At 36.3% G+C, this 26,213-nt stretch overlaps 1 protein-coding gene across 3 annotated transcripts in view; it reads left to right on the top strand.

Annotated features, from left to right (window-relative positions):
• Positions 1-26,213, top strand: part of HACE1 (HECT domain and ankyrin repeat containing E3 ubiquitin protein ligase 1) — a 104,939-nt gene that overhangs the window by 57,482 nt on the left and 21,244 nt on the right. For all 3 annotated transcript variants that reach the window (XM_068984870.1, XM_068984871.1, XM_068984872.1), the window contains 8 exons: positions 2,433-2,767; positions 11,352-11,420; positions 11,661-11,748; positions 18,047-18,158; positions 18,253-18,350; positions 18,522-18,609; positions 23,051-23,200; positions 23,633-23,829. In XM_068984870.1, coding sequence (XP_068840971.1) covers positions 2,433-2,767; positions 11,352-11,420; positions 11,661-11,748; positions 18,047-18,158; positions 18,253-18,350; positions 18,522-18,609; positions 23,051-23,200; positions 23,633-23,829 — 1,137 coding nt within the window. The remainder of the gene's footprint in view (positions 1-2,432; positions 2,768-11,351; positions 11,421-11,660; positions 11,749-18,046; positions 18,159-18,252; positions 18,351-18,521; positions 18,610-23,050; positions 23,201-23,632; positions 23,830-26,213) is intronic.

The raw sequence follows: 26,213 nt of genomic DNA on the forward strand, positions 1-26,213 counted from the left end.
AGAGAAAATAAGGAAAGGCCTAAGATAACTGACTACTTCTCTGCTTTTTTTCCTCATTCTCTTTTAATTCTTAGCTGTGCTGCTTTATTGAAAACTCTTTCTAGCTTTTCTCAGTATTGTTCTTGTCACTGTCATTTTTATACAGATCAGCTTTTTTGGATATTATTTCTGGAATTATTCAAACTTCACCTTTAATTTTTTCAGGTTGTCAGCTTTTGAGAATAGGATGGTTGCAGTTCAGGCTCAGTGCTCTTATCGGCACGTGAGCACTAGGTATCGCTTCCTGTCTTAGCCTTCATCTCCATTCAATGTGGAGACTTTCTGAGTTTTGTCAACTCAGAGGCCATTTATTCCTTTTGTTTGAAGCAGTTTTTCATCACCACCTGTTCTTTCTTTGGAGGGCATTTATTTTTTTGATGTAAAGCTAAAATAGTTTTGCTGACATAAAAAGTTCTTTTTCATGTTTTATAGCAGGGCTAATGTTTTTCTCATGAAGAGAAACTATAGACCCAAACCTGGATCATGATTAAAATTAAGACATTTTCAGTGAAGGTACCGTGTCAGTGTTGATGGCTGCTGGTGCTTCTTGTCCTTCTTTTAAGCAGTTCAGCCATCCTTTAAGAAGTTAGGCACCCAACTCCTGTGCCTAACCTTGGAAAAGCCTTGTTTGTGGGAGAGAAGGGTGCTCATTTCAACCTCAGAAAATGTTTCTCAGAAATTAGCTTCTCACTTTGTGAACCTGTTTACCTAGGCTGTATTAATTAAATAAATGTTGAATGAATGAACTGTTTTTTTGTTGATGGTGGAAGGGTTTTTTCCTTCTTGCTTTTTGGTTTAATATTTAAGTGAAAACTTAAGGGTGATTTAAGTGTTTGCAGATTCAATAAGTAAAATATTCTCAAAAAGAGAATGTTCTGAAAATCTGAAGATAGGCTGAAGGTAATAGTGGGATTTATTAGATAATAATTAGAATTTCTTGACAGAACAGAACTTTAGAAAGTTCTAAATATGGTTGTGTAATCTCTTTACAATACTGGCCTTTAAAAAATAAGAATCTTTTACTTGAAATAGTTAAGGGTGGGTTTTTCAGAAGCAGATGTCTGGTTTGTAGCATTCTGTGATCATATAAGAATCAGAAAGTAAAATTAATTTTTATATTCATTTGTAGAAAGACTCTCATTAGGAATATTGAGAATAGTGTGGGAATGGAAGACTATTTAACTGCTATCTCCCCTGCCCGCCTGTGCCTTCACTGTTCATTTTTATTTGGGTTTTAAAATGTTCTAGCAGGTCTTTTTTTCCTCCAAGTTTTATTGAGCTATAATTGTTATATAAAATGTTGAGTAACTTCATGGTATAATGTTATGATTTCATATAAGTATGTACTGCAAAATCTTTACTCCAGTAAGGTTAGTTAACACATCCTTCACCTCACATAATCACTACTTTGTTGCTCTTGTGCTGAGAACATTAAAGCTTTACTCTCATAGCAACTTTTAATTGTACAATACAGTGTTGATAACTATAGTGACCATGCTGTACATTAGATCCCCAGCAGCATGTCTTTTGATAGTAGTTGGGCATTTATATTTCTCCTTCTGTTAAAAACTATTTACTAGAGATGATGTATGTATTTCGTCTTCTCCATTCCTTAGTCCTGTTGTAGCATTTGTGATCACATGGTATTTTAAAGATAAATTTTCATTTGCTGTTAATTTACAAGAAACATTTCATTATTCTCAAAAGGAATATTTTATATAGTGTAGAAATAATAAACTTTATTCCCATTTTATTTTTTATTAAGCTGTTAATCTTTACTTTGAATTATAGATTTGCTAGCCAATATTTGGTAATTACTATTATTAGAGATGAGTTGTGTGTGATTGGGTATGCCTCTGTGTGTATGCGTACTTGTAAATGTGGTGATATCTAAAATTCCTTGTTGTAAATTTTCAAAATCTCAGAGATTACGTGTAAAGAAAAAGGCAGTAAACCAAGTTGTTTATTAAGTTCTTTATGAATACTTATTTTTTAAATTGAAAAGCAACGTAATTAAAAACAGTTGACAACATTAATACAGTAAAGAGTTTAGGGAAATGTACTCATAAAGATAATAATGGTTTTGAAAGTAAATAATTGAAAATTTTTAAAAGAATGAAGATTGCTTATAGATTTTTTTGTTAGAGTTTGGTTTTTTTTATTCCAAGGAATAAATAAACATAAAATAAGCTTTTGCTATAAATGAAGTAATTATATGACATTTATATTTTTGTTACTTATCTTTAGGCATTGCAGTCACATAAACTTGGGAAAATAGAAGTATCTAGAGTAAATATTCTCTCGTATAATATTTGTCTGAGTGGGTTTCTTTTTTTTCCTGCAGTTTAAGAATGATGGATTTTAAAAAAAAAACACTTTTCTCTTTTTCTTAGCCTCTTGAATTGCTTTGGCACTCATTAGATGAATGGCTAGTTTTAATAGCTACAGAATTGATGAAAAACAAAAAGGACTCAACGGATATCACTTCTATTTTGCTGAAACAAAAAGGCCAAGATCAAGATGGTACTTCCATTCCTTCATTTGAACCTCCAGGACCTGAGAGCTATGAAAATCTGTCCACTGGCACAGGGGAATCTAAACCAGATGCTCTTGGAGGGAAACAGGAAGCCAGTGCAGACTGTCAGGATGTTATTTCTATGACAGCTAACCGGCTAAGTGCTGTCATTCAAGCTTTTTACATGTGCTGTTCTTGTCAGATGCCTCCAGGGTAAGAACGTTTCTGCTTATTTTGTGTGCTGATCTCTGCCTGTCAGTAACCAATGCTGTGGCTGGAGCAGCCCTTGTGGTTCTTATTATAGTTGCAAGACACCCTTCAGCAATAACCATCAGGAAACTTTGGAAAAAAAAAAAGTTTATTACTTACAGGACCTGGAAATTACATGACACACCTGGGGCCACACAGCAAGGTTGCCAGTAGAAAAAAAGCTTGAGGGCTTGGGGTTCTGTTTTTATTGGAGTTTAAGGTAGAGGCCTGGGGTTTCAAAAGCTCACTCTTTATTGGTGAATTTAAAACATTGAGAGTGGGAATTTAAAGCATGAGAAAACACAAGTGGCTCAAATCGTCAGTTATCAAAATCAATCAAGATCTCTGAAACAAAGGAGCTTGGAGATGAAGGGTGGCTTTTTATCTAGCTGTGGATCTGGCATTGTGTTTATTGGAGATTGTCATCTTTGAAGTGGACAAAGTGGAGGCCATCTGATAGATTTTCCTGGTTTGTAGTTTGAATGGATCTGGTGATTTTTCTGAGTGGCCCATCTAGCAATAGACACGAAGGTTGTCCATATATGAGCTGTTGTGGTTATTTCTCTGAATTTTACATCAAGTTGTCCTAATCTATCTTAAATTGGAGAAGGAGCAGTTTTAGTTCTCAATAGTTCCAAGTAAGAATGGGAGGAAAATTGGAAACATTAATTTGGAGAATTGTAGCTAGATGTTGGAGGAAATGAAAATTCAGTATCCAGTCCAGTTTACAGGTAGGGGAAAAATCCTCAAAGACAATTAAGAGGACTAGAATCTGATATCTACAAGGGTGTATTGTAATTTTCCATTGAAATGTAATTTTTCTCTTTACTGTTGCCCTCATTCCTATCAGAGATAATCAAAGTAAGACTAGTATATTTGCACAGTAAATCTAGTTTTGTTAAACTTGACCTGGTTATTTATATAGTGGAGGAAGAATAGTGATTGGTCACTTAGGCTCCTTTATGTCTGTTTTGGAGAAGGCAATGGCAACCACTCCAGTACTCTTGCCTGGAAAATCCAATGGACGGAGGAGCCTGGTAGGCTGCAGTCCATGGGGTCGCTAAGAGTTGGGCACGACTGAGTGACTTCACTTTCACTTCTCACTTTCATGCATTAGAGAAGGAAATGGCAACCCACTCCAGTATTCTTGCCTGGAGAATCCCAGGGACAGAGGAGCCTAGTGGGCTGCCGTCTGTGGGGTCACACAGAGTTGGACACGACTGAAGCGACTTAGCTGCAGCATGCCTGTTTTGCCAGACCTTTTCATGAGGAATCTCAGATAGAACGTTTAAAAGCCTCTGGAGGCTAAGAAGTGCCAAGGACTCACCATCACATTTTGCCTGCAGTACCTATAGATTTGGGTGAATTCCTCTCTTCTTGAGGTCCCCAAAATATCTTGAAGTTTCTGCACCTGCCAGGAAGTGACCTTCCTTACTTACCTGGTAACTCTGCCAGGAACCCTGTAAGCAAGGTACCAGGTTGATTTTTCCACAGTTTTATTGGCTTCATAAAATTAACACCCTTAGTTCCCTAAAGTTGTCTGGTCATATCAGAGTCTGTACATTCTTCTGTCAAAGGGAGACATTCCAGTCAAAGCTTTGGCAGTATAACCAGTGTTTTTGATTGTGTCATGTTACAAGGAGAACAGATTTTTACTGAACTTGTGCAAGTAACTATATTGCCATGAAAATAAGGATACCCAGAGAGTTTCCAAATTCTGGAGGGATCAGGTTACGAGAAAAAGTAGTTGTTTCATGTTTGTTCACAGAGGTATGCTTTACCAAATTGTTGAGTTATTGCTAGTGTAGAAGGAAAAGTTTCTGTAAGTCTGAAAAGCAAATATTGAAGAACTAGCAGTGTTTCAAACAAAAATTCATAAAAAATTGTGATCATCCTTCATGAATTCATTAAGTCCTATATTATTCTTGATATCGATCTTTGGTTAACAGTGTTATGAATCTGTTTTTCCCTTAGAGTTCTATAAATGCTTACCATGTTCAGTGGTAGGATGTGAAAATTATCAGAAACTTGTATTTGTCAGAGTCCTTTCCATGCATCTCCTTAAAGATGAAGCACCTTTCCAAAAGCATCAGAGTGAAATAATAACTGCCTGTAATTGACAAAAGACTTGAAAAATGCCAGTGGTTAAAGATATGATGAGAGTTCATTTTAATGCAGTTGACAGGGGAATTTGGTTATTGTGACCCAATAAGGTGTGTGACACAACACAAAATGTTGTGACACACAACATTTTAAGATGATAGCTGGAATTACAATGAATAACATTACATATCAGAGTTTTAGGAAATTTCGTATTATTTCTGGAACACTTTGTTAATAATACATATCCAAATAAGGATATTGATAAAGAAGGTTTAGCATTGTTTCTTATCTGATGTTTAATGTATCAGATAAGCCTAATTAGTTTAATGTCTCTCTTTTTATAAGGAGAGAAAACATGTCTTTTGAGATGTTCCAGGGGCCTTTTGAAAAATCCAAAAGTTACTTCTAGATCAAAAAGACTTCGTTTAGAATTTGATTTGGGGAAGTTTGTTTAAAAATATCAAAAAGATTTTAAACACTTGACTAAATAGGATCACAGATCATTATGAAATAATACTTAATTATCTACCTAACCAAAGTGACAGATGATTTTAAAGGCAAATGTATATACTTACATTGTTACGAGCAAATCTTAACTCTTCCTATTGAGAAGACTCATTTTTCTAAAGTAATCAAATACCTGATTAAGATAGCATGGGACTTCCCTGGTGACTCAGATGGTAGAGTCCACCTATAATGCAGGAGACCTGGGTTCAAACCCTGGGTCAGAAAGATCCCCTGGAGAAGGAAATGGCACCCATTCCAGTATTCTTGGCCTGGAGAATTCCATGGACAGAGGGGCTTATGGGCTACAGTCCATGGGGTCACAAAGAGTTGGATATGTCTGAGCGAGTTTCCATTAATCACTTAAAGACAGCATGAAATACAGGAAATTATTTTGATAAAATACAAAATCTTTGCTTTTCTAGCCAGATTACTTAGAGGGTAAAGGAAAACCTTTTACAGTTTCTTTCTCTATCAGCAGTAGACAAACACTGCAGGAAAACTATCCTTTTAGGAGATGAAAAATATTGCATAAACATATCATTGATAATAAAGCTTGTTGGGGAAAAAAGACCCTTAGGATACCAGCTGAATTTTAGCCAGCCTGCCAGTACAAGGTAAAAGCCTCATTCTGTATCTTTCCACCTTGCTGTCTTTTCTATATTATTTTGTTCTTTATTTCCCTCTTTCCTCTTCTGAAATAACCAGCTTTACTTTAGGACAAAATTACTTAAAATTGTCTTAACAAGGGGGTGACAGGATGAGATGGTTGGATGGCATCACCGACTCAATGGACATGAGTTTGAGCAAACTACCCTTCCCTGTGAAGGACAGGGAAGCATGGGATGCTGCATTCCATGGGGTTGCAAAGAGTTGGACAGGACTTATTGACTGAGTATCAACAACCTCATACCTTTCTTATTCCAAAACACATCCAACTTTCCTTGCATTCAGAGACAGTTCCTCTGTTATTTTCACTAGTTTAAATTATATATATTAATCAGAATTCTTAACCCTTAGAAACTTAACTTTCTAGTGAAAACTGAGAAGCAAGCAACTATAAACTGCCTGCTATATCAGAATTCTTCGTATTGGCAAATTTATGAATAAGTTTCATAATTTCTAGAAGCACATGCTTCCTTATAGTATAATTTTTCAGTGTGGTACAACACATGTTTACCAAGGAGAACCAAATTTATCATTGGCCCCTTTGTAGAAAAGCTCAAAGTGGATAAACTGATGTTCAGTATTAGTGTTTTACCTTATTTGGAAATGACCCAGATAGTCAATAAATTTTCCAGTATTTAACTTAGCAGAACTCTGACATTTCAAATCACCAAAGAGATTTAGGAAACTATTTTTAAGAAGACATTCCATAAAATATGTATGGATGTGAGAGTTGGACCATAGAGAAGGCTGAGCGCTGAAGAATTGATGCTTTTGATCTGTAGTGTTGGAGAAGACTCTTGAGAGTCCCTTGGACTGCAAGGAGATAAAACCAGTCAATTGTGAAGGAACTCAATCCTGAATACTCATTGGAAGGACTGATGCTGAAGCTCCAATACTTTGACCACCTGATGTGAAGAATTGACTCACTGGAAAAGACCCTGATGCTGGGAAAGATTGAAGGCAGGAGGAGAAGGGGACAACAGAGGATGAGATGGTTGGATGGCATCACTGGCTTGATGGACATGAGTTTGAGCAGGCTCTGGAAGATGGTGAAGGACAGGGAGGCCTGGTGTGCTGCAGTCCATGGGGTTGCAAAGAGTTGGACATGACTGAACAACAAAACTATTGCTGAAAAGTTCACCTAAAGTCTTATTCTGCTTACATCTCTTTAAATTGCTTGTTCTTAACAATTATGTTTAGATTACTCATGAAAGGCTCATGAGACATTAAGCAAAATTGGTCATCATCCCGAGTAGTTTTTCTTACTGACAAATTTTGTAATCTAGATAACATGAACTTATTTGAATAATAAACCCAAGTAGAATAAAAGCTGCATGTCTGTATTATATCTGATATTGATAAATTTGAGACATGACTTTTAATTGAACTAACAAACTTAAACTACCTTTTATTTATAGAAGATTATTCCAGATCACATGGAATTGAAAACTGTTGGTTAGTTCATGTATTACTGAATTTCAGAATACTTAATTCATAGTATTTATTTTTAAGCCAATTAAATACAGCTTTTTTACAAATTAGTTTTGTCAATACTATCCAGAGAGAGAGAAAAAAAGTCACTTGCATGTAACATATATCCATAGGCATACAGAAACATGCAGCCAGACAGAACCACCCTGTAGTTTCCATTCCAAAATTTTCCCTGTGAATCAGGTGCAACAGTATACAACTTACTATTTTGTAGATTACCTTTGAATCCAGATTGTGTCTGGCAGATGGAACAAGTTAGGGTTACCTTCTCCTGTGACTAGAGCTTTTTACTAGCATTTGTGGAGAAGACTTCTAAGATTTGTATTTGTCTTTGGCAAGTTATCTTCAGGAGGGTGTGGACTAGATTTTCAGTAAGAGAGATTTTACAACAGTTTATATTTTAAAAGGCCTCTTTCCCTCCCACTTTTTCCTTCAGTCTCTGGTGATTGTGGTCAGAGTTTTAGTTACCTTCTTGGATATTTATGTTTCAAAGACATGATGAGACTTACATCTTCAGGGACAGAGGAAGAATGTAAGTTTCCTCCTAGGATTTTTAATGCCTTTTGGATGATTTTCATATCCCAACAAAAGATAGTAGGGCTACCTTCTACTTAGGATGAGTGTCCTGTAAAAATAATTCTCTGGACTCAGGGTCAAATGGGGCTTATCTGGGGTTAAAAATGAAGAGGCAATCAATTTGGTCACTTTGGTCATGGACGTGGTGAACCCATTGGACCATGCCAATTTTGTGCAGCAGGAGATGGGCCTCATCTTAATATTTTCCATTCACAGTGAGCCTTAGCAGGGATCACTGTGATGGAAAAGTTGGCATGGGGTCAGGTATTAAATACCCAAGTGAGGGGAGGCAGTGCCCTGGTAATGAATATCGGTGGGTCTGGGGGCCTTTTGCCTTCTCGTGTCCCTTTCTTTCCTCACTCACAGCCTTGATGACCCTGTCACCTTTTGATTTGGCAGCAGGGAAGCCTCATGAGGAATGTTTCCAGGTTCTGCCTTTTGCAAGAGAAAGTGGAAAGTGGGTCAGGATTTGTATTAGACTACTGTTCTTCTTATACAGTCGCTCAGTCTTGTCCAACTCTTTGCCACCCCATGGACTGCAACATGCCAGGCTTCCCTGTCCTTCACTATTTCCCAGACTTTGCTTAGACTCATGTCTGTTGTGTCAGTGATGCCATCCAACCATCTTATCCTCTGTCAGTTAAAGAGTAGTTTTTGATCTCAGTTTCAAACTTCTTCTTCTTTTTTTTTTTTTCCTTTTACCTTAATCTTATGTGTTGTTACTGGAAAATTTTAGATGACAACACTGTGAGCCCCTTTGTAGGTGGCTGCTTTCCTTTGCAGGGTGTCCCAAGGGAGCATTCCAGAATGGTGGTCTGCCTCTATTAGCATCATATGCTCAGGCTCTTGGGAAAAGCTTCCAGGCGTCTGAAATGTAATATACAATTCTTAGCATATTAGCATGCATGACATTGAAAAATGCCCAGGAAGCAGCCAGGAGGTTTTGTGTTTATCAAAGAGCTAGTGTACCTCCTCAGGGTTCCTAGGAGGCACTGGCATCAGAAGTTTAGAATTTTTTAATTTGTCCATTCATTTTTCAGCAGCTTTATACCAGAGATTGGACTCCATGTCCCATTGGCTTAGGGGACAGAGCAATGGTAGTGAGTGAAGTAGTGACATGGGGTCCATAGTCTTCTCTGGTGGTGCCATTGGTTTCAATTGTGAGGCTATTTTACTCTTCTAGGTTAGAACTCACAGTCTAGGCACAACCCACTGACTCCGTGGTTGCATGTGGGAGTCTCTCCTCCTCACCTAAGGGAATCTTCTTCTTGTGCCTTTAGCCGGAGCCTTTCCTCGGGTAGTGGTGATAGTCTCGGTATCCAGTTTGCACTCCTTGGCTCTTCTTGGCCTTGAGGTATGGAGGACCCTCACACACATTAATAGTCAATTAAGGTCTTTATAATTAGTGGTCTCATCATCTCATTAGACCATATGGCCTTGATCACACTTCTCTGAGATTGTTGGATTATGGCATCCTTGACCTTTTGGGTTGGATGCCTCAGGCAACATGTGATAGGCACTATGTAAAAGCACGTCACAGTAAGTCAGACCCTCAGCAAGTGGTACTCTTTTCCCAGATGGTGTTACTCACCTGAGTTAAGTGGTAGTAAGCAAGCTGCAGCTAACAGGCATTCCCTTTGATTTACTGCAGTGGTAATCATGCAGTTCTGCTGACTATGCCAACTGTTTTATATGCCAGTCACCAACTGTTTTATATGCCAGTCCAGTTGTGGCTGGACTAATCCTTAATTCTTATGATTACAGATGTCCTTCAGCAATAACCATTGGAAACCTTTGAAGGGAGAAAGATTTATTACTTCTAGGACCTGGAAATTACATGGCACACCTGGGGCCACACAGCAAGGTTATTGTAGCGGGAGCGAGGAAAAGTGCACATAAGCCTGGGGTTGAGGGTGGAGGGGCACTCGGGTTTTGAAAAATGAAAATCACTCAGTCGTGTCCGACTCTCTGTGACCCCATGGATTATATAGTTTTCTTCAGGCCAGAAGACTGGGGTGGGAAGCCGTTCCCTTCTCCAGGGGATCTTCCCAACCCAGGGATCAAACTTGGGTCTCCCATATTGCAGGCGGATTCTTTACCAGCTGAGCCACCAGAATACTGGAATGGGTAGCCTATCCCTTCTTCAGAGGATCTTCCCAACCTAGGAATCAAACCATGGTCTCTTGCATTGCATGCAGATTCTTTACCAGCTGAGCTATCAGGCCCTATCATGACATGAATGAATTACATCCCAAGACACTCTGTTTCTCTTTAATTATATGGTCATCATGTAATCTTCTAATTTTTTTTTATTTTTCAAAATGTCCAGGGAATCCCAAGAATAATGGAGTGGGTTGCCATACCCTTCTCCAGGGGATCTTCCCAACCCAGGGATCAAACCCACATCTCTTGTATCTCCTGCATTGGCAGGCAGGTTCTTTACCACTACCGCCACCTGGGAAAGGTTTTGAGGACTCACTTTTTATTGATGAATTTAAAACATAAGAGTAGGAATATAAAGTATGAGAAGAGTAAAAGTCAAGTGATCCAAATGGTCAGTTATCAAAAGTTAACCAAAATCTCTAAACACAAGAGCCTCAGTGGGAGGCATTCTGGCTCTTTATCTAGTTGTGGGGCTGGCATTGTGTTTAGTCAAGATAGCCGTCTTTAAAGTGGGTGCCTCACCAACCAAGCCTTAAGTCAGGTACTTGCATTACAAAGTAGAGAAAACCCAGTTTCTGATGAAGAAAAGCTATGATTTTTTTTTGTAATTGCAGAAATAAATAATACTTTGCTGTTTTGGTTCTATCCTAATCTTCAGGATACTCACTGAACTGATCTGAAATTAGTACAGAATATTTGAGTTTTAAACATCCATATGTGTTATTAACATGTAGGATGGTGAATGTTACTTTGTATAGGATCATTTAATTATATGTTGGAAACAGATACTTAAAACTTCAAGGTTTTTAAAAAGTCACTTTATATCATCTGTTAATGAAAGATTATTTTATTATCTATATGAGTGTGTATATATTTATATATTTCACATTATAAATTGACTAGGCATGCCTCAGAGTCTATAAAGAAAAACCAAACCCCATTTTCCTTTTTGATTAGAAGCCAGTCAAATTCAATACATAGTCAAATTTACCATATCACCAACTTTTGTCTATGTGTTCTGATTGTTTTTTACCCTTCACAGAATGACTTCGCCCCGTTTCATTGAATTTGTCTGCAAACATGATGAAGTTTTAAAATGCTTTGTTAACAGGTAAAACTTTCTTGGTTTAATGGACTGCTCTTGTAACTTTTTCTTTCTTACAGTTTTTATCTCAACAGAAAAAATATTACTTGTTATTATCTAAAAAATGTTCAATGACAAGTATGAGTATAGTAGGTGTGGATTAATATGTATTTTTATTCTATTTCAATATCTGTGTATCTAAATTTATATGTCACTTAATGCTACTCCTCCTTCCCATTTAACAAGCAGGGTATGTTTTTCTTTTAGGAATCCCAAGATTATATTTGACCACTTTCACTTCCTTCTCGAATGTCCTGAATTGATGTCAAGATTCATGCATATCATAAAGGCACAGGTAGTGCTTTTTAAAATCTCTCTTTAGCCTGTCTAAGGAAAATTAAGTTTTTAATTTGAACACTATTCAATAGAGTGATTACTAGAGACCACCTGCTGTAAGTGAAGTGACATTACCTTATTCTTTAGTATATGGCATTACCCTAGTGTGTTCCTTTTGTATGAGGAGTAAATTTAAGAAATGTGTATTGAGTGCCTACTGTGCAAAGATAGCACCTTGTCACCTTCCTGAAATGGAACACTAATCCTGTAAGGGCAATGGTTCTTGGGGATTTTATCCCCAAATACATTTGGGAAATAAACAAATGCCTTATGGGGATTTATAAAGCATATCAGCAGTTTACTAAAGACTTTGGAAGCCCTTTGGTAAATACAGTGGTTTAACTTTGTTAATCCTCCAAACTTATTTGACCTGAGAGCTTTCTTTCCCAAGGGTTCATTCCGTATATCTCATTTTTTATGAGACATGCTTGGGAAAAGCTCATTTTGCTACTTATCAGCTATGTGACTTTGGGCATCTTTCTAACATTCTTGAGCCTTGAGATCTTCATTTACAAAAACAGAGATAATGACTATTTAACTTCATAAAACCTCTGTTGTGAAGAATATGTTTTAAATAGTGACTGGTATATATATTCAATAAGTGGTAATTGTTTTGGAGATCAAAAGCATATGTTATATCTCCAAAGGAATCTTAATTCAGCCTAGCAGGGGAGATAATAAATGTACCTGTAAAATACTATAATTGTAGTATCACAGTTTTACCTAGTTCTTCAGGATTTTGAGGAAGGAACGGCTTGCGTTTGGCTGCTGTAGTCAAGGGAGATTTTAAAGAGGAAGTGGATTTTAATCTAGACTTTGAAAAACATGCAAATTTTTGATAGAAATAAATGGGGAAGATGAACATTCTAGCCAAGATATGGGTCAGGGCATATAGATGGAAAAGTTGGTTAAAGCAGGAATTTTGTGTAGGTGAGGAATGAGATATAATTCTGGGAAGGTAGATTAGGGTTATACTACATGGAACCTTGATTGCCACATTGAAGAATTTTCATTTGCTGGACTGTCAGGAGCCACTGATAACTTTATTTCAGGAGACTAACATGATCCTGTCAAAGTTTTAGGAAATAATTTGTGTGAAATGTAGGCTAGCTTGGAGGCAAAGGTTTGGTTATTAGTCATAAGGTAAATGCTATAGGTGTTTTAAAATGTCTTCAGGGACATTGATCCTTTCAATAATTTAAAAAAGCTAAGAACTAAGCCTTATAAAATTATACACATGTATATAGGTCTTCTTTGGCATCTGTTTAATAATGATGATATAAAAGAGAAAGTAGTGGTAATAACTTAAATTTATTGAATGCTAACTTTAGGTCAGGTTCCATACATTGGTTTTATATAGATTATTTTCATACCAATCATGTGATATAGCTACTTATTTACTGAAGAGTTTAAATAACTTGTTTAAGTCATTCAGCTGCTTAGTGGCGGAACTAGAATCTAAAAAATCTTCTCTGGTTCTTAAATTCGTTTTCTTAATCTACTCTATTATCCGTTCTAGGGTAAATGTGATTATAGGTAAAAGAAACTTAACAGTTTTTTGAAAGAGGTAGTTTGTTATTTCTAATATTGTCTCTGTTTTTCACTTCCTTTTCCCTCTTCCCTTCCTGAATGATTCATTCAAAAACCATCTGGATTAGCTATCCACCTTCTTGACTCACAGAGGGGGTTTTGTCACCTAACCAATACAGGTGTCCACATGGCATAGTGGTGACCCAGTGAGAGGTGTTGGAACTTGGACGTGCTAACGAAGGGTGTATGTGTGGAAGAGGAGCTCAGCATAGAGTGTTTGAGCTGGAGCGGTATATGGAGGATGTCCAGTGTGCAAGCTGGCGATAGTTGCTCAGAGTAGTTTGACAGAACTTGAGTAACAGAGCTTGAGTGGGGTATCGGGTGTCTATGCAATGAATGGTCCACATCAGTGACAGAAGATTGATTATTAATGAGGGAGGGCCGTTGACTGAATTAGTGAAGATAATGGAAGCCTAGTGTCTTACTGTTGGAGAAAGGAGTTAAAAGATGGAGGAAAACAATGAATCATGTACTGTTGAATTAGAATTGGAGATACCAGTATGAACTTAAGAGTTTCCAATGTCGGTAGATAGATGTAGCAAATCTGGGACCCACTTCTTGGCCTCTGAATACCATTCTCAGTAGACTAGGGCCTGTTGGAGAAATGGATAATTTAGGGATAGTGTGAGATGAACCTGGATCATCTTATCATGCAAGAAAGTTGTTGAAAGAATGATGAATGATGAGGTTGTGTCAAAATGATTCAGAAGCAGCTTGAATAGACTCTAGTGGCCAAATTTGGAATAATCTGAACATCAAAATAAATAATGATGGCAAAATACTGCAAATAAAATTGAAGGTTGTAAGTCTATAGTGAAAGGATTAATGAATAAATGGAAACTATGATGAAGGGTGGTATATTTTATAATCTCAAAGTATCTCCTTTTAGAATACTAATTACAAAGATTAAAAAGGGACTTTACAGTGGAAAAGTTTGGCAATGATCCCAGCAGACGTATCAGTGTGCTAGCACTGAGAATATGGCATCACTTCTTAGATATGGTTGACAAAGATACACACCCTGAATTTAATCATGGGAAATCATGATTGTTGTTATTCTGTCACTATGTTGTGTCCCATTCTCTGTGACACCATAATAATCAGACTAGCTCTAATTGAGAGGCATTCTACAATATAACTTACAATATAAACAATCTTTAAATGTAGGTCCTGAAAATTAAGAAAGCACAGAACAACTGTGCCAAATGAAAGAGACAGCTATTAATAAATACAGTTCATGAGTCATTATGCTATACAGGTTATTATTTGGAACTTGGCAAAACTTGAAGTGGGGGTCTGAAGATTAGATATAATAATATATCAGTGTTAATTTCCTGATTTTGATGATTGTGAACTGCTTATGTAGATGAATTATCTGTAGGAAATATACACTGAAGTATTTTCTAGGACTGTCTGGGCATCATGTTAGCAACTTACTCACATTAGGGGGAAAAAGACACCATTGTACTATACTAAGAAACTGGAGGCTATGACAGAAAAAAGTGAAAACAACTACCTCTGCTAAGAGATTGACTTCTTCTTCTGTTGGTGGTTTTTAGGTGGCCTGGTAGTTAAAGGGAGAGACATTTTGTATTGCTGTACAAACACTGTTAAGAGGAGCCTCTGTTATCAGTCCTGTTTTGTGAATTATTTTATGGAAATACAGGTACTCAGAAAGTTTACATACAGAAATGTGTCCTTTGGTTTTGTAGGCATATGTACATATATGTGTTCAGATATTTTGATCTTAACAGGTAACTTGCTAGCTTTTTGTACCTTTTAATGTTACATTTGAATTACTTTTTAAAAAAAGTTGCCATATGTGTTTATTTTAAAACTGGTTCTCGTTTTCTAGATAAAGGATAGAGTTTAATATTTAATCTCTTATAATGGCAAATAGGTTTACTGTCATTTAAAATACTTATTTGCAGTCATTTTAACATTGGTGTGAGTGATAAGAGCAGTATCTGTTAGCATTCTCAGTTCAGTTCAGTTGCTCAGTCGTGTCCGACTCTTTGCGACCCCATGGTCTGCAGCACACCAGGCTTCCCTGTCTGTCACCAACTCCCGGAGCCTGCTCAAACTCATATGCGTTGAGTTGGTGATGCCATCTAACCATCTCATCCTCTGTTGTCCGCTTCTCCTCCTACCTTCAATCTTTCCTAGCATCAGGGTCTTTTCCAGTGAGTCAGTTCTTCACATCAGGTGGCCAGAGTTAGGATTCTGGGAGTTGAGTATTTGCACAAATTACCTAACCTCTTGGTGCTGCATTTTTCCCTTCTGTAAAATGGGGATAATAATAATAATGAGTCCCTTTTTCTCGGAGTGTTGTAAAGGTTATATGTGAAAATGCATGTTAAATGCTTAAAATAGTACCTGGCTTATAGGTACTTTAATAAACATTAGTTAATTTATGATTATAATAATAACTGTCTTCATTTAATCCTCAGAATTAGCCCTTCCAAGTTGGTATGATTTCCCCCACTTTACAGGTAGGAAGACTGAGAGGATTACATGTAGGAAGTTCTGAGAGGATTGGTAATTCCCCTCAGGTCACAAACCTAGTAGTGATAGATCTAGGATTTCAAAACATTGTTCATCAAAATTCAAAGCCCGTATTTAAATACATTACTTCTGTGTAATGGTTTCTCCTCGTTTACCTAGATTTTAGGAATAATAAGCATTAAAATGTCAAGCACTTAACATTCTAGTCTGTGTACTAAAAATGAAATATACCCAGTAATGAATATAACAGTAGCAACATTTTATTCAAAATGTGGAAAACTTCTAGAAGTATGGATAAAATTATACATTTAATTTTGGAAAGGGAACATTTTTTCTTATTGGAAGAACAGATATTAAAAGGTAAAAATTAATCTTGTACAAGTTATTTTCATAAAAATATTTTATTAAGAATTGGTTAAAAGTGGTGTTTAAGTCTTTTGAAGCAAAACTAATATTTAGCTCAGATAAAGAAATTTACTGGTGTCCTAAAAATTGCATGAGAGAGAACCTCTTTGTGGTGTTGGGTATTGATCATATTTATCTCTTGAAACTGTTGCCTTTTCTGATATTGCCGCACTGTGATTCTCCTTTGACTTTTCTAGCTGTGTGTATCATTTGGTACTAAGCAAATTCTCAGTATTGACTTGTGATCATAAACTTCTCCACTCTTGGTGTGTGTCCCTGTATCTTTAATCTCTTGAACATGAGAGAGTACCTTGTCTCCTATATTATCTTCATTCATGACTCTTTCCAGTGTCTCACCTGCAGAACATTCCAGTATTTATTTCCAAGCTCTTAGTACTTATATCCCTATTAACCTTAAATTAAGAATTTATAAGATCTCATTTGTTATCTTCACGAGTACCTTCTAGGAATTGGGGTAGATAGTGCTGGGGCAGGGGGTTCCCCCTCTAAGCTATTTCTGATGTAAAGTTCTGCCCTTAGAGACCTTCTCTTAAAGGAGTAATGTCTTTCAGATTTTCTTTACTGTTCTTTCCTACCATGACCAGGACCATATCACTCAATTACTAGTATTTCAGCTGCTGTGTAGATGGCCTCCCTTTATCCTGGTACTACTCTCACGTTAATTACTGAGTTTACCATGCTGTTTCTCTGACCAGGTACCTTCAGTGGCCATTGTATCTTGATTCAAAGGATCCATAATTGTGTCCTTGATTTACTTACAAAAACTTATTTCCTTCAATATATATAGGGTTATGCTGGCACCCTCACTGCATCTTCCAGGGGGACATGGTTTCTTTTGTGCCTTTTTTCTTGTCTCCCTTAGCCTGGTGTGCTTTCTTTTCCTCCTGCTTGAGCAGATCCTACCCACCTGTAAGTCCTGGTTCAGACCAGGATCCCATGAAGCCTTTGTACTCCACTCATCTGCACAGTCTCAGAATTCTTAGTGCACTGTGATCTGTACATTACTGTTTAGAACTTGGTATCATTAAATGTGTTGTATTGTTTCAGTGTTAGTCTCATCTCTTTATACTGAACAGTTTCTAGCAGTGAAATGTTTACAGCTCTTATGTTACCTGGAGTATCCCCACATTCTAGGTACTCAGTAATACTTTCAGGTTAATAAAATTACAGATCACTTAGAGTTTGCATATCTGGCAAATGAACGAAAGGTAGAGACTATCTTAACTGTTCACAAGATCTTATTTTTCAGTTTTTAGGGGGGAGGAGGGACAGAAAAACAGTTTAACAAATTCCATTTTAGTTGCTGCATATGTTCGAAGGATAGAAGTTAGAATTAGGTGTAAAGATTGTTTTCATGGAATATTAAATGGAATATGCAACATAATTTTTCTAGATATGGAAATTCATTCTTACAAACCTTTTGGGGTTTAAAAGAAATTGAGTGTGTGTTCAATTGAGTGTGTGTCTGATATTAAATTATTTTAATTTATCAAGTCTTTTCTGTAGATAATGCAGGGAATTAAAAGAAATACACTATCTAGGTAGTCAAAGTATTTCAGCTTAGATTGGCCTTTTTGTGAATAGTAGATGAAATGTCAGAACATTATTTAGAACTAATTATAAATGTATAAGAATGATTATTTGTAGAAAGGACATTTAGAATGCTAGTTAAGTAAATCTGATAGCTAAGTGACTGAAATCCTGCTAACATATTTCACTGTTATTTGTTGGGGTAGCCATTTAAAGATCGCTGTGAGTGGTTCTATGAACATTTACACTCAGGACAGCCGGATTCAGACATGGTGCACAGGCCAGTGAATGAAAGTGATATCCTGCTGGTTCATAGAGGTACGTTTAGAAATCAAGTGATGTGTGTGTAAGGCACAAAATACTAGTTTTTGTAAATTTTAGTATGTATAATTAACCACTGCTGCATATTTAGATTCTATTTTTAGGAGTAGCTGTGAAGTTGTGTCAAAAGCAAATTGTGCAAAGCTAAAGCAAGGAATTGCTGTACGGTTCCATGGAGAAGAAGGCATGGTGGGTATATAAATAAGTGTTGTTAAGATCACTGTCTATAAAAGATTGAAAAGCCCTTGCATAAAGTTTAATATATAATTGATAATGGAAGAAATTTAATGTTATTATAATTTAGAAAAAATTTCATCATTATATTTCTATTGATACTTAATCTTATTTTCTTGAACTCAGGGTCAAGGTGTTGTCCGTGAGTGGTTTGATATTCTGTCTAATGAGATAGTCAATCCTGATTATGCTTTGTTTACCCAGTCAGCTGATGGTAAGTTGTACAGTTGAGATGACTTTTTCTGTGATTTGTCACATTTTCAGACTGCACTCCTTCAGTGCCTTTTATCCTTTGACTTCTACAGTAGCCTTCTAAGCTAGGGTGACCGTTCCCTTTTGATAGATGAGGAAATTGAAATTAAGAGTTTTTGTCTATGATAGCCATTCACGAGTGGTAGGATCATGAGTAGAACCTGACTCAGCATAGCATTCTTTCCTCTGTAAGCAGCTGGTTCTCAAATGCTTATCTCAAGTACTGTTGCTGGCCTCAAGGAAGTTTTCATCAGTTACTTGTAAAAAAAAGCTAAATTTATTCAATTTAAGGCTTGTCCTTCAGTCTACTTTTCTTGAATTAAAATTTCCTTCTATAAAATGGTGCTAGTAGATGAACTTTAAAAAAAATGTAAGTCCTTATTTGGGAAAATTAAAATTTGCTAACCTTATATGAGTTTCCAACTCTTGGAAGTTTTTTGATCATTAAAAGCAAGTCTAGAAGTCATGGTATTAAATCTTAACTTATAGTATGTTTACATTACTATAGTAACTTTGTTTTCAGTCCTTTTAAAAGATTGATGTGGTAACTAAAAAGCTTTTATTTAATCATGTAATACAGATAGAAGACTCTTCCTTATTGAAATGTTGTTTGCTGCCTACAGACTTACGATTTGATATTAAAGGGCTTCCCTGGTGACTTAGATGGTATAGAAATCTGCCTGCATTGTGGGAGACCTGGGTTCGATTCCTGGTTGGGGAAGATCCCCTGGAGAAGGGAATGGCAACCCACTCCAGTATTCTTGCCTGAAGGATTTCATGGACAGAGGAGACTGCTGAACTGCATCCATGGATTCCTAAGAGTCGGACACAACTAAGTGACTAACACACATACATTGTAGACTAAATGGAGATGATTACCACCTCATGTGTATAAGATATACCTGAGAGTTTTCTAACTTAAGACTTACATTCAAGTCAAGGTGGGATTTCAGTTTTTAAATGCTTTGTACAGTTGCTTTTATTTTCTGAAAAATTTTTCTTTCTCAGTGTTTAAATTTTTGTGTAAGAAGAGAGTGTCTCATTAATTATACTTTCTGATTGCATTCAACCAAGCCAGCAGAAATCTCCACTGAATAAGAAGGATGACTGTAAGAGGAGCAAGTGGAGCTGGGCTTCATGATGCTAGGCAACTGCAGGAATTCACCTGTTTGATGGGCTCCTCAAAAAACACTTGGTGTATTTGAAATTATTTAGGAATGTGGGACTTGCTGCTTTAATTCTGTAACCTTTTGATTATTTTCTCCGAGATAAATTGGCATCTTTGTGATTTTTATGACAAATTTGATGAAGCCCTGGTTTAGCTATTTAGGCCTAATCTCTGAAGCAAGATTTAGCATTCAGTTCAGTTCAGTTCAATTGCTCAGTCATGTCCGACTCTGTGACCCTATGAATTGCAGCATGCCGGGCCTCCCTGTCCATCACCAACTCCTGGAGTTCATTCACACTCACGTCCATCGAGTCGGTGATGCCATCCAGCCATCTCATCCTCTGTCGTCCCCTTCTCATCCTGCCCCCAGTCCCTCCCAGCATCAGGGTCTTTTCCAGTGAGTCAACTCTTCGCATAAGGTGGCCAAAGTCTTGGAGTTTCAGCTTTAGCATCAGTCCTTCCAATGAACACCCAGGACTGATCTCCTTTAGAATGGACTGGTTGGACCTCCTTGCAGTCCAAGGGACTCTTTCAAGAGTCTTCTCCAACACCACAGTTCAAAAGCATCAATTCTTTGGCGCTCAGCCTTCTTCATAGTCGAATTCTCACATCCCTACATGACCACTGGAAAAACCATAGCCTTGACTAGACGGACCTTAGTCGGCAAAGTAATATTTCTGCTTTTTAATATTAAGACATTGTATTTTAGATTTATGTCTTGTCTTTATAGTCCCTTATTCTGAGCTGTCTCTTTAGTTTCATATCTGAGAAATACATTTGGTGTGAAATAATTAGATTTCACTCCAGATGTACTTACTCATTCCAGCTGGCTCAGTTGGTAAAGAATCGCCTGTAATGCAGAAGACAGCCTGCAGTGCAGAATATCTGGGTTTGATCCCTGGGTCAGGAAGATCCCCTGGAGAAGGAATGGCACCCTACTCCAGTATTCTTGCCTGGGATATTTCAGGGACAGAGGAGCCTGGCAGGCTATAGTCCATGGGATTGCAAGAGTTAGACACAACTTAGATATTAAACCATCACCACCACTTACTCTACAGATTTATAGCAGATAATATGTTGAAGCACATAGACCATAAAGTTTGTGACTCATCCTTTTTGTAAGCCATATAGGTTTGTTTTCTCTTTGGGGTTATATTATTAATAAATTTAAAAGTAGGTGAAAACATTATCTTGTCCTAGAAAGTTACACTTAGGATTCCCAAATATGCGAGATGCTTGGGTAGACCAAATGTATACAGTAATTTCTTTAAAACATGCTTTCTAATTAAATTGAGATGCTTACTGTAGAGCAGTAATAGTGGAGGGGAGGGACCAGTGCCTTTGGTGTGTTCTACTGAATGTCAATCCTTATGCTGTCCTTTTTGCTGTGATCTTGGGCTTGTAAATGTAATATTTCTGGAGCTCAATTCCCTTATTTGAAAATGGTGAGTACCTGTGGTTTGTAATGTAGTGGGAAATCAGCTGATGTGTAAAAATGCTTAGTCCAGTGCCTGGCACATAGAAATCAGAAATAAATATTAGGGGCTATTATTACTATTCTGTGAAAATGATATTTTCTTATTGAATAGGTTTTTTCTGAGATGATGAAATGTCACAGTTTTATGGATTTGAACTTAAAGCATGACATACACTTTATATTCTATCTTAATTCATCATCAAGTTAAAAACTTACGCATTTCCTGAAGACTTTTCCCCTTATTTCCTTTTTGTTCTTTTGATTTCTCTGTATCTATTCTTTTTGATAAATCAGATTTCCTGTTAAGTTATGTACAGACTTATGAGGGGAAATAGGTAAAATTGTGATTATTTTCAGAATATTGTTATTTTTTAAATTATATTTTTTTCTGTCTTTGAAGTGTTTCTTCATCTCACAAAACTTTGCTTTGACTTTTAATACCAAAAGTGACTGGGAATGATTCTCAAAAGATACTTAACAGTGGTCTTTTAAGTCATTCAGCTTTAAGTATCCATATATGTACCTTACATTTAAGTAAACTTACTGGCCATGGTAATTTAGTCCAGTGCCAGCACTGATAAAGACCAGCGAAGCACAAAGAGATTATGTATGCTCCTGTTGAGTCAGGTTTCACTTGTGTACCTGTCACGTCATCCAGCACGTGAGACAGAGACTGCCCTCGTCTCGGTCACTTTCATGTCTTTAGTTCCCAGCACTGTGCAGGGGTTAGAGGTGATGCTCATCGAGGGTTATTGAATGAATTTGGCCAACAAACAAAAATGTGTGCTCAATAACCAAACATTTTACTTTCCAATACTTTGCTTTTCCTTTACTTATTTTAGACGTTGTTTCATTAGATTTATCGGTTATTCTTTCTTTTTGCCCAGGTGCCTAGAAGAGAAGTAAATAGCATGATCTTAAATATTTGTTGAGTGGATGAGATTTGTAATTTGAGGTAGTGATCACATGAAAAGATAAGAAAAGAGGATTGAGATCTTGCTGTTTAGGTTTTTCCATTGCACTGGTTTTTTTTTTTTTTTTTTTTTTGAGACTGTTTCATTGTGGTAAAATATACATAACATAAAATTTTCCATTTTAACCATGTAGAAGTGTATACTTCACTGGCCTTAAGTACATTCATCACTGTCTGTTTCCAGGCCTTTTTTTTTTTTTCCACATAAATGGAATTGCACTCCATTGCCCTAGAGTCTGGTGATAGTAACTATTACTGATAGTGTTTTAACTTTTCTACCTCAGTGGTACCTATTCAAACTTGTTTTATTTGTTATGATGGAAACAATTTTACATTTAGAAATTTTAGTTATTCTCTTACAGTGCTCTATTCTTTGAGGAACAAAATGAGGTGAACACCTGTTACGCTGGGCATGTATAGACGAATGAGACAATGTCTGCCCTAATTCACAGCCTAAATAGTTATTTCCACATTGCTTGGGAAAATGTGTGTTTATGTGTTTCTAGGATCTCTCTGACACATCTTCCAGCTACCTTCAGTGAAAAGTATTCTAAAATTTTCTCTCTGCACAGGCTTACTTTGATACGTATATGAAAATTAATGATTATCTTTAGTATTTTCAATTCCACTGTTAAATATTCCACAAAGAATGTTCTTATGGAAGTTATGCACAATGTAACCTTAGCTTTGCTGAAGTTGTCTGTGAACTAATAATTTACCTGCTTTGAAATGATCTCTCTTATACATAATCTTAAAAATAAATTATTTTATCTTGATTTTAATAGGAACAACTTTTCAACCCAATAGCAACTCCTCTGTAAATCCTGATCATTTGAACTATTTCCGGTTTGCTGGACAGATCTTGGGATTAGCTCTGAATCATAGGCAACTGGTGAACATTTACTTCACGAGATCGTTCTATAAGCACATTCTTGGTATGGCTCTATTGTTATTTCATAGACATATATTTAAAGTGTTTTTTAAATAGGGAAAGCTAAGTAAGCCTTGGCAGTTGGGTGAGTAATTTTTATTTTGATTGGAGATTTATTTGATTGATGTTATTTTGCTCTGCTCCTGCTATTTTGCTGTCTGTATATGTAAGGCATTTGAGGGCCTGAGGGAGAGGAAAAAATAATCTACATTTTTGATAAAAATCTCTTTCTCAATTAGAAATGTGGCAGTAACATAAGCTTAAATTTACAGACTTCCAGATTTAGGAATTAGCGTTCATTTAAATCATGCTGTGAATTGGATTATAATATTTTGCAGTTTTACAGAGTATCTGTAGAGGGCAGTGTTTCACCATTAAACAGATAAGGAAAGGCAGAAACATTTAGAATATAACTGCTGTATGTTTGCATTTTTAGGTATTCCCGTGAATTACCAAGATGTGGCATCCATTGATCCAGAATATGCCAAAAACTTGCAATGGATTTTAGATAATGATATTAGTGATTTGGGCCTAGAATTAACTTTTTCTGTTGAGACTGATGTGTTTGGAGCAATGGAAGAGGTGCCCTTGAAACCCGGGGGTGGAAGTATTCTTGTAACGCAAAATAACAAAGTAAGTATTCACATTTTTACCTTAACCATTGTTGGTAACTTAGCCCTGATATTTTGCTAATTGCTGTAAAGTCTTAGCACTAGCTAGAAAAACTTTTACTGTTAAGAGTTTTGTGACATTTATAGCAGATGAAATATTTAAATTGACTAAACCATCAAATAAGCTTCAAATTATAAAGGATCATTTCTGTGCTGTGTTAGATATCCTGAGGCAGTTTCTTAAGCAGCCTAGAGCACAGTTCAGTTGATTGTGTAAGTTGGGCATGTGCATATCAAAACATGCGATTAGAAATACAAACTCACATCAATATATTTGCACTAAATCACTGTTTCATCTTTTAAAAGTAAAATATTGAGTTCTAATCCAGAGAAAAAATTCCAGTGTTTAAACTTTGTACACACTTTTGGGATCCAGTATATTTTGTTAGACCTCTGAATTTGATTTTTCTTTTAACTTTATAACTTGATTATTTTTATTTATTATTATATCTCCTGTTTGTATATATAGTTTTAAAAACTTGGTGCACGTTTTAAATTACACTGTTAAAAGTTATATTACTTTAATATATAATACGGGCTTCCCTTGTAACTCAGCTGGTAAAGAATCCTCCTGCAATGTGGGAAACCTGGGTTCAATCTCTGGGTTGGGAAGATCCCCTGGAGAAGGGAAAGGCTACCTACTCCAATATTCTGGCCTGGAGAATTCCATGGACTGTATAGTCCATGGGATCACAAAGAGTCAGACACGACTGAGTGACTTTCACTTTCACTTTTTTTTTTCCCAAAATATGTTTTATGTTTTGATAAATTAGGAAATTGAGAGTCAGAAAATCTGATTTTGGAATTCCAGTTTTGTCACTTAGCAGCAGCAGCAGCACTTACCAGTAGCAACTTATGGTAAAACAGAACTAAAACCTTTTTCCTTTCCTTTCATTGGATTTTAGTTCCAAGACTGCTTCAGGATCAGCTAACTATAAAAATAATAATCATTGAATCATTTTGTAGACTAAAGATCTAATATAATTTTTTGTTTGTTTGTTTTCTTAAAGGCCAAAAGACTTGGCCATATTTTAACCTCTTTGAGCGTCAGTTTTCTATTCTGTATAACTGGAATAATACCTTCCATGCAGAATTGGTACCAGCATTTGGTAAACTGAAAAACACAACCCAAACATTAGTTTTTATTGAATAGTTTTCTATAAAAATAGATTCATGGGTTTCACATATCTATAGGAATGAAGACCTAAGTTAAGCTATGTAATTTTACTTTTTGAAACTTAGATACTATACATATTAAAAAAATATATGAAATTTACTTTTGGAAAATAAAATCAGGAGCTAAGTTTTTACATATTTATACTTACTAATTTTGGCCTACCCTCTCATTTTACACATGAAGACACTGAAGTCTGAAACGTTAATGGTACAGCTGGAGCCAAAACCCAGGTCTCCTAGTTTCAAGTCTAATGTTCTTCATCCTGTTAGCAAAATTAACCACATTAGGGAAGATCTTTTAATATATTTTTAATATAATGAATATGTTTAGCTCTAGAAGATTAAAATGCTATTAAAATAGCAAAATTAAATTGATGGATTTATCAGTGAATGGAAATATTTTAAAAAATCTAATGATTAGATTGTCTGTCTCATAGTACTTCCCAAGTGGCACTAGTGCCAAAGAACCCACCTGCCAATGCAGGAGAAATAAGAGATGTAGGTTTGATCTCTGGGTTGGGGAGATACCCTGGAGGAGGGCATGGCAACCCACTCCAGTGTTCTTGCCTGGAAAAATCCCATGGACAGAGGAACCTGGTGGGCTACAGTCCATTGGGTTGCAAAGAGTCAGACATGACTGAAGCAACTCAGCACACACACACTCATAGTGCATTTATTATTTTATTTTACACTGAATACTTCCTCTCAGTTAGGGGTAATAAAGTCATACAATAGAATCTTCATTATAACCAAGAGATTGCTTTTCATGGGAGACCCTCTTACCTGACTCCTGTCTGTGAATACACTGTTTGGTAGGTGGATCTGTCACTCCTCTTGGATACATTTTATATGAGGAAGTATAAAGGCTTGTTAGCAATTGTGTGGTAAATAGCTATGTTTACACTTATATCTCCTAACAGCATCCCTCCCACTTTGATGTGATTTTTGTTTATATTTTAAAAATGTTTTTTAATTCTTTTCCCTTTGTATCTTTCTGTGGGAATTTAGAACAAAGGAACATTTTAAATAAATAATAACAAATACACTTACATTATGGTTATACTCTTGATCATAGTCTACCCTGAGGCTGGAATAATCCTGTAACATTAAAAACCTTGTAAGTTTTGTTTCTAAGTTTAACATTATACTATTGACATTGTTTTGTTAGTG

The sequence above is a fragment of the Capricornis sumatraensis genome, chromosome 13 (genome assembly GCF_032405125.1).
Source record: "Capricornis sumatraensis isolate serow.1 chromosome 13, serow.2, whole genome shotgun sequence".
In the NCBI taxonomy this organism is placed as follows: domain Eukaryota; kingdom Metazoa; phylum Chordata; class Mammalia; order Artiodactyla; family Bovidae; genus Capricornis; species Capricornis sumatraensis.